Source organism: Equus quagga, chromosome 14 (assembly GCF_021613505.1).
Source record: "Equus quagga isolate Etosha38 chromosome 14, UCLA_HA_Equagga_1.0, whole genome shotgun sequence".
Taxonomy (NCBI): Eukaryota; Metazoa; Chordata; class Mammalia; order Perissodactyla; family Equidae; genus Equus; species Equus quagga.
The window spans coordinates 93,995,399-94,008,446 of NC_060280.1; the positions used below are offsets into that span (position 1 = coordinate 93,995,399).

At 57.0% G+C, this 13,048-nt stretch overlaps 1 protein-coding gene across 1 annotated transcript; it reads right to left on the minus strand.

The window, feature by feature from the left end:
- Positions 1-2,041: 2,041 nt before the first annotated feature.
- Positions 2,042-6,058, minus strand: FEM1A (fem-1 homolog A). Its single transcript, XM_046637630.1, has one exon. The coding sequence runs from the start codon at positions 5,943-5,945 to the stop codon at positions 3,960-3,962; it is 1,986 nt and encodes a 661-aa protein (XP_046493586.1). The 5' UTR covers positions 5,946-6,058; the 3' UTR covers positions 2,042-3,959.
- Positions 6,059-13,048: the final 6,990 nt, after the last annotated feature.

Below are 13,048 nucleotides of genomic sequence, written 5' to 3' on the forward strand. Positions count from 1 at the left end.
GATCCTTGCTTGATGCGCTCTGACTAGAGGGCATGAGGGCAGAGGGCAGGGCGGGGGCTGCCCTGGGGCGTCTCTAGGGTCCCGTCCCACGCTGAGGTCCGGTGTCGCTTCTGTGACTCAGCAGAAACACAGGTGCTGGGGTCACGGGAGGGGACGTCCCCGCCCCCGCCGGAGGGCTGGCGCTGGCCTAACGCGTGTTGTGGCAACCGTGGGCCTGCCCTGTGTCCCCACCGAATGTGCCAGAGGGATCCGCACCCCCAGCCTCCCTCCAGGGACGAGGCAGGGCCCCCTGGACCCCCCCGAGTGCCCGGCCTCCTGGCGGGGACGTGACTCTGGTGCTATCTTTAACCTCGGCCGGGGACGCTGCGCTCCGTAAACACTGCTCAGATGACAGCGCTGGATCCCCTGGGGCACGAGGCCACCAGGGCTGCTCCCCCCGCCCGGCTGCTGCCCGGGCTGTGGAGGCCGCGGGCCTGGGTTTCCTGGAGGCGAGTGGCATTCACTCATTCACTCGCTCCCTCCACACGCGGGTCCCTCGGGGGTAACCAGCACAGACGGCCCCACCCCGGGGGCTCCAGAAGGCCGGGGGGCACTAAGAAAGCAGAGGAGGGAAGGGGCACAACCTCAGGCCGGGGTCAGCTCTGCAGCAGCAGGAAGTGGGTGCGAAGGGACAGTGCGTGGGGTGGGGGCTCCCACTGGGGGTTGGGTGGCTCGCTCTTGGACACCCCCAACCTTGGGCTTCAGCCTTGACCCCGAGGCCTCCTAGCTGGGTGAGCTTGGGCAGACCTCTGCCCTCTCTGAGCCTCGGTTTGCCCATCTGTCAGTGACGTGGGCCAACATCCTGGCTGTGTGGCCTTGGGCAGGCCACTCAGCCTCTCTGAGCTTGTTCTTCTCACTGACAAATGGCAGGGAATAACCCTCGGAGGGTTTTTTGCCATCCTCCAGGGCCTCTGCTCCCCCATCTTCCAGCAACTCCACTTTCACCCGGAGTGCAGATGCCTGGGGAGGTGGGCTCCCCCCACCCCCGAGGTGGCCCAGGTTGGGCCGATCAGCACACTGCACTCCCAGGCTCCTGTGACTGGTCCAATCCGAGGGAACCTCAGGCCTCGGGCTGGCGGAAAGATGCCTTCCATTCTGCTGGCTGCCAGCTCAGGACATCCCCTGGGAACCAGCTCATTCTGAACAGTCCTGACCTGCTGGATCAACCCTCACTTGAAACCCACCTGGGCTTCATTCTAAGATGGTTTTGCCTGAAGTCTGAGGCTAAAGTCACAATTCGCAGGTGTGGGCTTGTAAAGAGTGTTCGGCTCAGATCAGTTTTCCTCTTTGACGGGTCCCATAACAACTCTTAATAGCCTCAGTTTCCCCCACTTGCAAAACTGGAATAATCATAATGCCTAGTTCACCGAGCGGTTGTGAGCAGTAAATGAGGGGGCCCACGGAACCATGAAGGATCGTGGCAGCATCCAGTCAGAGCTCAATAAAAGCTCGCTAGTGTTACAAGTCTCCTGGGAGACGGCTCTGAGGGCACCTGCTGAGTCCAACTCCACTCCTTCGAGGCAGGGACACATTCCCACTGCTGGGTGTCGGCTGTTAAGAGACGCTGGGTCCCCAATGACACCAGGAGGTGGAGACGCTCCAACCCAATGTGCTACAGGAGGCGACACGTCCCCATCACAACGGGGGTGAGGATGTGGGGAGATCATCAGCCTCGGGGGTTACCGCTCAATCCTTACCCCTCGGAACATGCCAGTGACAAGGGCCCCTGGGACTTCAACTACTCAAGGACCAACTAATGGGGTGATGCTTTTGGGGGAGGGGTTTGCGCCAACGTGGGGAAAACCAGGACTTCACGCCCCTCACGGCAGGGCACGGAAAAGGGGGGGCCGAATTTTCTCCCCAGCCCCAGGAAGCCCACCAAGGTCACGGAGGGACCTCCTGGGCCAGGACGCTGTTCCCTCAGCCCTTCCTTGCCTTCCAGGTGGGTCACGCCACCACCTTCCCGTGGCGACCTTCCCGCAAAGCTGGGGTCTGGACTAAGTCGGTGGTTTTCACTTTTTTCTTTTAATGCAGTAACACGTTTTCTGAAAGGACTCGGACACAAAGCCCCAGCACGTAAGCAAACTCCTCCAGTGAGACGGTGGCCTGAGGAACGGTCCCTTCCACGGACCAGCCCCAGGGCCTCTTACGCCCCACGGCCCCCTCCCGCCGCCTTCCCCCGACCCACGCCAGCAAGGAACTGTCAGGCGGTTCTCTTCCAACGGCGTCTTTTTATCGACTTAAACCTCGGCGCCTGAGACTCACCATTGGAACCGCCTCGTTCCTTCCTTCCGTGCTTTGGGAGGAATGGCAGCTGCGTTTCCCGCCTCGGTGGGAGGTAAAACCTGGTCCTGTAAATAAATAATGTGCTAACTAACACTGCAAATCCAAACGAGACCTCGTTTCCTCCTAGGGCAGGACATCGGGGACCCGCTGTGGCTTCTGAGGGCCTCCATGGAGCTGCCCCATGGTGTGGCCGCATGAGAGGCACAGGATTCGAATGCCGCTGTCCTGAAAGTGACCCTTCTCCTGAGCTGTGGGGGCCGCTGCTTCCGTCCCCTTCTGCGACTCGCTGCTCTCCAAGCAGGCCGAGAACAGTCTCCTTTGGCCTGCCAGGACGGATGCAGTATCACACCTAAGAAAAATCTCACAGAGTCAGGTTCCCTAGTGCGGGCACGTTATACCCCAGGGGACAGAAAATCAAGACTTTATAACCCCTTCATTGGCAACTCATTCTCCACATTCACTGTCTCCTCTAGCTCGATTATGGAGTTAATGCTGTCCTTGGGCTCTTCTCAGGAAGACCTGGATTCGGGTCCTTGAGCAGCTAAAAAAAAAAAAAAGTGGCTACAGTCACTTGGGCTGGATACGCCCATCATGAAACCGTGCATTTATATGCAACGCATGAGGCTGAAGCGGCCTGGGGTTCTAATTCAGAGACCGTGAAAACCGACCCCCAAGCCAATCATGCGAGCTCTTGCTTGGAGGGCAACTCGTGCCGAGCCTGGCTCCTCTGCTGTTTGGAAAATACTTCTCTTCCTACGAGAACAGGGAGTCAGGAAGCCCACACGAAGTTTTAAGAAACGCAGTCACCTGTGTTTTAGGGACCGACGGCAAGGACGTCCACCTCCCTCGCCAAAGTCTTCACGTCATAAAGCTCACTGCTGATGGCCTCGGCCACCTCAGGCACAGCAAACCCTCGCTGGGTGACATTAACTCATCAAGTCTGACAAACTAAATTCTTTAAAAAAAAAACCCAGAATGGCAGCAAAACCTCAGGACTCCCATGCAAGGCCTGTAACCTGCCCACTTATGAAGTAAATGAAACACCAAACCAGCCGAAAGCTACGTAAGTGGCAGGCTGCCCTGGCAGTGAGCCCTGCCCACGCGGCTGTGCCCACGGCAACGAGGGAGGGAAACAGTCCGGATGGTGCCGGAAGAAGTGAGAGCTGGTCTTGTTTCTTGAGCCTTTAACTTCCCACCTTGGGAGCCCCCAGTCCTAACACTGCATTTGGCAGCCACGTCGATCCAGCCACGTAAAGGGCAAAGGAGGACGGACTTGATTCCCGGCTTCTTCTTGTTTCTAGGAGGGGAGGAAGGCAATGGTTTCGATCCCTCTGCCTCAAGCTGAGAAGGCCAAATTCCCCAAAACCACGGCAGACAGGATGTGTGCAAAGTTGTGCGTCTCCCCCCAACGAAGGACGGGTGCGTGTACTCCAGAGAAAGACAGACCCCCAAGCACGAGATCTGGAAGGCTCCTAGCACCAGCAGCTCGCTAACTCCCTTCCCGCTCTCTGCAGAGGTGAAGGGCCCTGGAGGCGGGAGAGCCGTTCTCACTTTGTGCCACGTGAAACATCACCAAGAGGGGACGAGGACCGGTGTGGGCTACACCCCTCCCGGTTTCTCCCTTCAGGACGGGGTCAGTGCAACTCGATGAAGGCCTCCAGCTCCTCAGGGATGACGCCCTTGTAGGGGATCTTGTTCTTGTCCAGGGCGCGGGCGGCAAGGCACTGCAGGGTGACATAGTTGAAGGGCTGAATGGTGCTCTTGGCCAGCAGCTTCTCGTCCAGCAGCTCGTAGGCCGTCTTCTTGAAGGCGTTGGTGGCATCCATGTGGGCCCCCGCTTCGATGAGGGCGTTCATGATCGCCGGGCAGTTGTTCTGGGCCGCGATGTGCAGCGGGGTGTTATTGTCAAAGTCCCTGCTGTCCGGGTCTGCCCCGCAGTCGAGCAGCACTTTGACCACCTGGAGGGAGGGGAATATGCCCACCGGGTAGCGGCCCACCTTCTGGGTCTCCTTGTCCACGGCCATGTGCAGAGGGGTGAAGCCGTTCTTGCCGCGGGGGGCGCACTTCAGCAGCCGGTACACGGTCTGGTGCTTCAGATGCTCCTGCTCGGGCGTGCACTCGACTTTCTCCAGCAGGTAGAGCAGGTGGAGGATGATGGCCAGGGCCTTGGTGAACTGGGCCGATTCCCCGGGCTCCTTGGGCAGCTGCAAGGCCCGTTCCACCTCCCGGACCCCTTTGCACAGCACCCCCATGAGGTCTGCAAAGCCGATGTGCGTGTCCACGCTGCCCTTGACCCTGGCCGCGTGGTCCTGGAGCACGTACGAGAAGAGCTCGGCGAACGACAGGAAGCTGCTGGCGGTCATGGGGCTCAGGGGCTCCAGATTGTTCTGTTGCATGTCCAGGGCGTACTTCCACAGGTGGATGCAGCGCTCGAAATTGCCCGAGTCGGCGTACACGGCACCCCTGTACCGGATATAATAGGACGTGTCCGGGTGCGAGGGACCCAGGATGCGCTCACGGATCAAGAGGGCCTGCATCCGCATCTCGTCAGGGTCGGTGATGAGCGCCTCCAGCTCCTTGGCGGTGTTCACCTCCTTGCAGTAGTCGTAGGCCAGGACGCGCTGCGGGGGCTCCGGTTTGGGCAGGTAGGTGCCCCCCTGGTGCCGCAGCTCCATGGCCCGTCTCCAGTGTTTCATGGCGCCCAGCAGATCCCGCTTCTTATCCACGTAGGTGGCGCCCAGCAGCTCCAAGGCCTCCACCGCGGCCTCGCGGCTGGTGGGGCAGCAGCTCTCGTAGGACTCGCCGCTAGGAGGCTCCTCCGGGCGGGAGCGGAGGCCACTCTGGGGCTGCACCGCGCCACCGGGCCCGCCTCGCTCGCGCCCCGGCAGCGCCTCCTGGGTGGCCGGCTGCTCCTGGATGAGATACTCCACGATGTTGGTGTGGCCCGTGACGCTGGCCGCCAGCAGCGGGGTCATGCCGTAGCCGTCGCGCTCCATGCGCGCGTGGCAGCCGAGCAGCAGCTGCAGGATCTCCAGGCTGCCGGACTCGGCGCAGTCGTGCAGGGCCGTGTTGCCCTTGGCGCTGCGCCGGTTCACCTGCGCGCCCTGCTCCAGCAGGTAACGCGCGATCTCGCGATGACCCTTGTAGCACGAGATCATGAGGCACGTGTGGCCGTGCCGGTTGGCCACCTCCAGGTCGGCCTGGTGCTCGCCCACCAGGTAGCGCACCACCTCCAGGTGGCCGTCGAAGCAGGCGGCGCGCAGGGGCGTCGAGTTGGTGCGCGTCGTGCGGTTCACCGACGCCCCCCGGCGCAGCAGGCTGCGCACCACGGCCAGGTGACCGGCGGCCGAGGCGGCCCAGAGCGGCGGCGCGCCCTCGATGGTCTCGCCATCGAAGTGCACCGAGCCGCCCGCCTCCACGCTCGCGCCGCACCGGTCCACCAGGTACTCCACCACGTCCAGGTGGCCGTGGCGCGCGGCGATGAGCAGCGGCGTCCCCTCGCCCGCCACCTCGCCCGTCAGCTCCTCCAGCTCCTCCCGGCTCCGGCCGCTCAGCAGCTTCTGCAGCAGCTGCAGCTTGCCGGCGCCGGCCGCCTTGTACACGGCGCTGCGGAGGTCCATGCTCCGGGCCTCCGCCGGGCCATGCGCCGGCTGCCGGGGCGCGGGGAGACGGCGGGCTAGAGCCCGGACGGGCCGGCGGCAACCTTCACCGTCTCCCCGGCCGCCATCTTACGGGCTTTTCTTCGGGCGGAACAAAATGGCCGCCGCGGCCCGGCGCCCTGGGCGAAGGGGAGCGTGCCGGGAAATGTAGTTCTCTGAGCCGGCACCTTCCGTAGGAAAGAGATGGAACGGGGAGCTGTGGAGACTACAACTCCCAAAAGGGAGCGGGATCCGTCGCCGCGAGCTGGGAGCAGGGTGCAGGGTGGGAATTGCTGTTCCGATCGCGGCGGTTGGCGGCGCAGACGGGCATCGCGAGGACTACAATTCCCGTCGCGCAATGTCAGCGCGGTGGCTTGTGGGAGCCGGGGAGATTGGGTGACGTACTTCCTGTGGCTGTCAGAGCGCTCGAGCCAACGGGACACGCAGGCGCGGACCAAAGGACTACATTCCCCCAAAGGCCTCGCGAGCGACACGTAGCCAATCAGGAGCGAGAACGAAGGCGACGGCCTGATTTGGGCTCGGCGTGGCCGAGCCGCCGGCCGGCAGGGGGCGCTCGGGAGAGGCTGGAAAGCCGGTGGGGCGAGCACGTTGGAGCAAGTGAAAAGCTGGGGGCGGGATTTGAACCCGCGCAGCAGCGGCTGAGTCATTTGCAGGGCACAGCGCAGGAGGGAAATGTGGAGCTGCCTGTCCAAAAACGATTAGGAATTTCTCAAAGGGGACAGACAGCAGGGCATTAGAGCAACTGTGAGGCCCCTGGGAGCGCGGGGTCCTGGGCCAAGCCCCAACCCCACCACTTGGGGTTGGGGGTAGAGGGGTCCCACCTCACCCCCAACCCTCTCCCGCCTCCACTTGGCTTCTGCCTGCCCCAGATTTACTGAGAATCGTGGGAAAGTTGAAGCATGTTGGCATGCCCCGGAATGTTCTAGAAACCCACGGTGTTCTCTTACGCCTCCCGTTCTGCACCTGCTTCCCCTGGCCACCTCTTGGGCCTTCTTCAGGTCTCAGCCGAGACTTCAGGTCCTTCTGGATGATTCCTTGACCCGGCGCTTCCTGGGCGCCCTCCCTGGCGCCACTGGCATTCTTCGTGGTGGATCTTCGGGAAGCGCTCCGTATGAGTCAGCTCGGGCCGCTGTGACAAGTGCCGCAGCCTGGGTGGCTGTGTCCGTCAGGGGTCTCCGCAGAAACAGAACCCAAGAGGAGATATATATAAATAAAATATATAATATATGTTGTAGGAATTAGCTCGTGCAATTATGGAGGCTGAGAAACCCCAGGATCTGCCGTCTGCAGGCTGGAGACTCAGGGAGGCTGGTGGGGTCATTCGGCCCGAGGACCAGGAGCTGTGATGTCCAGTCGTGACCTCGTCACCTCCCAAAGACCCCACGGCCGAATTCCATCCCGTGGGGGTTAGGGCTGCAACGTATGGATTTCCGGGCGACACAAACATTTAGTCCGTAACCCACTCCGAAATGGCTTCCTGGGATGCAGGGCCTGCTGGTCGAGTCCCAGAATCGATGCACGTAATGGAGAGAGAAGGAAGGAGAGCTCCAGGAAGGGAGAGGCGGGGTCAGATTGCCTCCCACGGGCTGGGGGGGTGAATTTCTTCTGGAAATGGGAGTGGGCATGAATATGAGGACTGGAGGCTGAGACAGACCTGCTGGTGATCTCCGAGCATTTCTTGACTCTCCCATCCTTTTTGCGCGCATATCTGAATTTCCTCCATCCCTGACTGCCGTAGATGGTGGAAAAGAACACCTTTGATTTAATGGCAGCTCTTCCACAGCAAAAACAAAAAAAAGCAAACACCCACACCATCCTAAACATGCGCATGGCTTTGTGTTAAATGCAGTTCAGGCTTTTTCTCATTCCTGAAACACTAACATATGGAAAAGTGGCCACTTGGGGATCGAGGAAATGCAGGTGCTATGCTGCCTGCTCTTTTGCACTTAGCTTGAATGTTTTTGCGTTCGTTCAACAGGCAGCACATTTTATGTAGAAAATCTCCTGTGGGTGGGCACTTATAGATTGCCCACTGGGGGCCAGGTCCTGCTCTGGACACCAGGGTACGATAGTGGGCAAGACAGACAAAAACTTCTGACCTGGTGAAGGTGACATTCTAATGACATGCATTTTCCAACAATATTTTTCATGGCTGTATAGTATTCCACAGGGTGGAATTGTACCGTGTTCTACATAGATAATCTCCTGCTGTTAAAACCCCTACTCCAGTGCACTTACTGGTAACTAAATATTTGTGTGTTTTCTCTAATTATTTTTTTTAAATTGGAGTAAAATATACATAACAGGAAATTTACCATTGTAACCATTTTTAAGTGCACAGCTCAGCGGCATGAAGCGCATTCACATGGTTGTGCCACCATCCCCGCATCCGTCTCCAGAACTTTCCATCTCCCCAAACTGCAGCTCTGTCCCCATGAAACACTGACTCCCACCCCTCCCCCAGCCCCTGGCCCCCCATCCACTTTCTGTCTCTGTGGATGTGGCTCCTCTGGGACCTCCTGTGAGTGGACCACACAGTGTGTGTCCGTCTGTGTCTGGCTCATGTCACCGACATCCATGTTGTCCATCCACGTCGTAGCTTCTATCTTCTTTCCGCTGCTATAATGTTGGATCTTCTGCCACGCGATGGGAATGCATCCTAAGTGGCCCGGTTCTAGGGGACAGCCAGGGGAGGAAGGGCGGGGTTGAATGACATTGGGGGGGAATTGACAGGATGACACAGCGGAGGAATCTGGGGTGGGGGAGGGGGTCCCCAGGAAGGGGGAGGAGCTTCTCTGGGATTCATCTGCCTTCCAGAGGAAGACTGAGAGCACAGAGGGGAAATGGAGAGATCTGGGGGGACCCAGAGCACCGAGCTCCCCGCTGTGCTCAGCTATAGAGCAGAGTAAGGACATGCGCCCACTGAGTTTCCACGTCACCGTCCCCGCTGGGTATCAGGACCTCAATCTTCTTCAGGATCCTCCATCCGGGCCGTGCTGGAGCTGGCGTGTTCTGGCCCCTAGAGTTGATTGTTAAATCTCCAGGATTTTCGGCAACCAGACGTTAACCCCAGCCAGTATTGAAAATTAACTCACATAGACTGAAAACGTAACAGGTCATACAGAAACAAAGGTGATAAATACTCAAAACCCATCCCCTCCTCATTTTCCAGGTGACTTACACCCCCCTGCACCCACATGCTGGAAATACCACATGGCGGTGCCACTTTGCCCGTGTCGTCCCCATTCCCGCTCTGTGACTCCCCTGGCGTAGCTTGAAACCCCCCTTGGTGGCAGCATTTACACCCTGGAAATGGGCAAACCCTAAATCCAGCGCCCCCTCTCCCCAGGCCCCCTGGCCTTGCTTATTTTTTTTTCCCCAGAGCCCAGATCGCTTTGCAACCTCACCTATTATCCAATTGACATAGTTTGACGTTTATTCTCAGCCCACCTGCTTCCCGTGTCAGCTCGGGCAAGGCAGAGATTTCTATCTGTCCCGTTCACCGCTGCGTCCCAGTTTCTAGAACAGTGCCCTGCATGCAGTAGGTACTCAATAAAGGGACTGGAGAAAGGGACCGTTCCAGGAAGCACATTTTAACACAGCACCGCCCCGCGGAAGGATGGTGACCGAGATGCCCTGGTCCTGGCCCGTGTCACCTCCTCCTCCTCCTGAGCTGCGGCCTTTCCGACCCTAAGCGCGGCAGCCAGTGTGGGGACAGGCCCGGCCGCCCGCGCCGCTGCGCTCCTGGGGCACCGAGAACCGAGAGGCCACCGAGACCGCCGGGGACGCACCACACCCCAGCTGGGGGCTCTGATCCCGGGGCACGTGCAATTGTTTTTAATGAAAAAACAGGTGAAACATTCAGAAAAACGGAGACAACAATCTAAGGGAGCCCGAGAGAGCAATGGCAAAGATTAGGCAGATTCATGAGGTTCGAGAGAAAAACAGACAAAACCCCCTTCACTCTGGAATCTGGTATAAGGGGGGCTGGTAAGGAATCAAACAAGGGTGTTCATTTGCTGGGGCTGCGTCCCCCAGAGGTGGGTGTCACCCCCAAATTCAGTAACGTGAGGCACTGAGATTTCTGAAGCCAGGGGACTAAGGTCACCAGCTTCCCGCTGCTTCTCTGGGGTCGCCACCCCCCATCCAAGCCCATCTTGCTGGTGAGGCCACGTGTAGACCCTCTGGGACAGCCTCCCAGCCACCCACTTGGGGTGTTCCCCCCGTGTGAGAAAAGCCATCTTGGACCTTCCAGACCGGCCGTCCACCAGTGGACGCCACCTGCATGCAACAGAGGAAGCCCCCAGCCCCGCCGCCCAATTTCCCCGGCCGGCGATTGCTTCCAGCCCGTCTGCTTTGGGGCAGCTCGCGATGCAGCCTCAGCGACTGGAACGGCGTTCGATGCAGCTCCCGGCTTTAATTCTCGGGTCTGTAATGACTAACCCGATGGCACGGCTCCCCCGGCGCGTGTTTACTATGGCTGTTTCCTCTCCGGGGAACTGGCTGTTCGCTGGAGAGATATGCTGTGCTCTAGTTTCTAAGAAACAGCCTCCGTGCGTCCCCGAAGGGACCGGGTGAATTCATGATTTTTGGCACAGCCTGAGTCCTTGGCATGCGGGCTCCCGTCCACTCGATCGTTCAGCCGTGTTTATTGATATTCTGAGCACCTGCGACGTGCGGGGAGCAAGCAGACCCTGTTCTTAAGAGCCTGGAATCTGACTGTGGGAACTCACCCGAGACGGGCCGTGCGGTCACGTAGGAGCCAGCCCAGGAGGCGGATGGACGGGGCCTGGCCGGGGAGGGAAGGAGCAAGTAGGAAGATGCTTTCTTCCCGGACGGGGATTTTTCAGAGTTGTTGCATGAAAGCAGTGTTCCAGATCATTCTATCTGTCTACTTTGGCTTCACCAATGACCCCGAGCTTAGTGACTTCTGGGGACTGAATTGTGCCCGCCCAAAATTGATATATTGAAACCCTAACTTCCAAGGCGACTGTGTTTCCAGATGGAGACGTCAGGAGGTGTCACGCAGCCTCGGGAGCCACGCAGTGTCACTTCCACCCCATCCTCTTTGCTGCAAGAAAGTTGCTAAGAGTGGCCCACTTCTAGGGGAGAGAATCCCATGCGGGAGGGATGTCCGTGAGTTTGTGGATAGGTTTGAAAACCACACGCAGGAGCAAAGGCCAGGAGGATGGACCACAGTGTCGACACGACACGCTCAGTCCGTCGCTGAGTTGCTCCAAGCCGACAGGACAGCGTTTTAGGGAAATTCTCTACCAAAGACGAGGGCCTCTCCCTTCTCTTTACAAGTCCCTAAATTAATTACACAAATGGTTCTTTTTATAGCACAATGGATGAGGGATCCAGACCCAAACACACGGACCCAAAGGACATTCCAACAAAGTCTTCTTAATTTCCCCCTCAAGATAGGACATTGCTGAGGGACACACAGACATTGTCCACACGGCTTCCTGCGCTGTCTGTGGTGAAGTGTTTTTCTGTTTCTTGTTACAGACGTCTGAACTGTAAAGACATCCATCCCCCGCAATTTGAGGTTTGGGGAAAGAGAGAGGAGTTTCCGGTGGGAGAGCGACGTGGAGCGATGTTAGTCACTGCTTCTCCAAGCGGAGATGGTTGACGTCAGTGGCAGCCATGATATATCTTTCTTCTTTCTTGTTGAGGGCTTTAAGAGGTGACCCTCAAATCTCCATAATATATAAAGAGTTCACACAAATAACTGAAAAAAAAGGCACGATCAAAAAGTGGGCAGAGGATATGAACAGACATTTTTCCAAAGAAGATATACGGATGGCCAACAGGCACGTGAAAAGATGCTCATCATCACTGATCATCAGGGAAATGGAAATCAAAACTACACTAAGATATCACCTTATGCCGCTTAGGATGGCTGCAGTCACCAAGACAAAAAAGAACACGTGTTGGAGAGGGTGTGGAGAAAAGGGAACCCTCATCCACTGTTGGTGGGAATGCAAACTGGTGCAGCCACTGTGGAAAACAGTACGGAGATTTCTCAAAAAGTTAAAAATAGAAATACTATATGACCCAGCCATCCCACTCCTGGGTATTTATCCAAAGAACGTGAAATCAACAATTCAAAGAGACTCATGCACCCCCACGTTCACTGCAGCATTATTCACAGTAGCCAAGATGTGGAAGCAACCCAAGTGCCCATCAATGGATGAATGGATAAAGAAGATGTGGTATATATATATATATATATATATACAATGGAATATTACTCAGCCAGAAAAAAGATGAAATTGTCCCATTCGCAACAACATGGATGGACCTTGAGGGTATTATGTTAAGTGAAATAAGCCAGACAAAGAAAGACAAACACCAGATGATTTCACTCATATGTGGAAGATAAACGCATGGTCAAAGAGAACAGATTAGTGATTACCAGGGGAAGGGAGAAGGGGGGTGGAGGGTGGACACCAGGGGTGAAGGGGCACGTTATACATGGTGACTGACAAAGAATAATGTACAACTGAAATTTCACTATATTATAAGCTATTATGACCACAATAATTAAAAAAAAAAAAGAGGTGACCCCCTGCTACTGTCTAACAGAAGTGTTATTGAGTAGCAAGAGAGCATGCCTCCTTATGACAACAAGGAAGAGAGAGACTTTTCTTTGAGCCTGTCATCTTTTTAAAATTTTTTTTTTGAGGAAGAGTGGCCCTGAGCTCACATCCGTGCCCATCTTCCTCTGCTTTCTATGTGGGACGCCTGCCGCAGCATGGCGTGCCAAGCGGTGCCATGTCCACACCTGGGATCCGAACTGGCGAACCCCGGGCTGACGAAGCAGAACGTGTGCACTTAACCACTGCGCCACCAGGCCGGCCCCTCCTGCATATTCTTTACCCAGATCCCTCAGTGGTTTGCAACTTGTGACGTTTGCTTCATCTCTCTCTCTCTATATATATACACATATATACTATCGTATTGTATAGTCTAATTATATAAACTATCGTCTATATAATATATATTTGTTACATGTAAGTATATAAATATGATACATAAGTATATAATATGATACATAA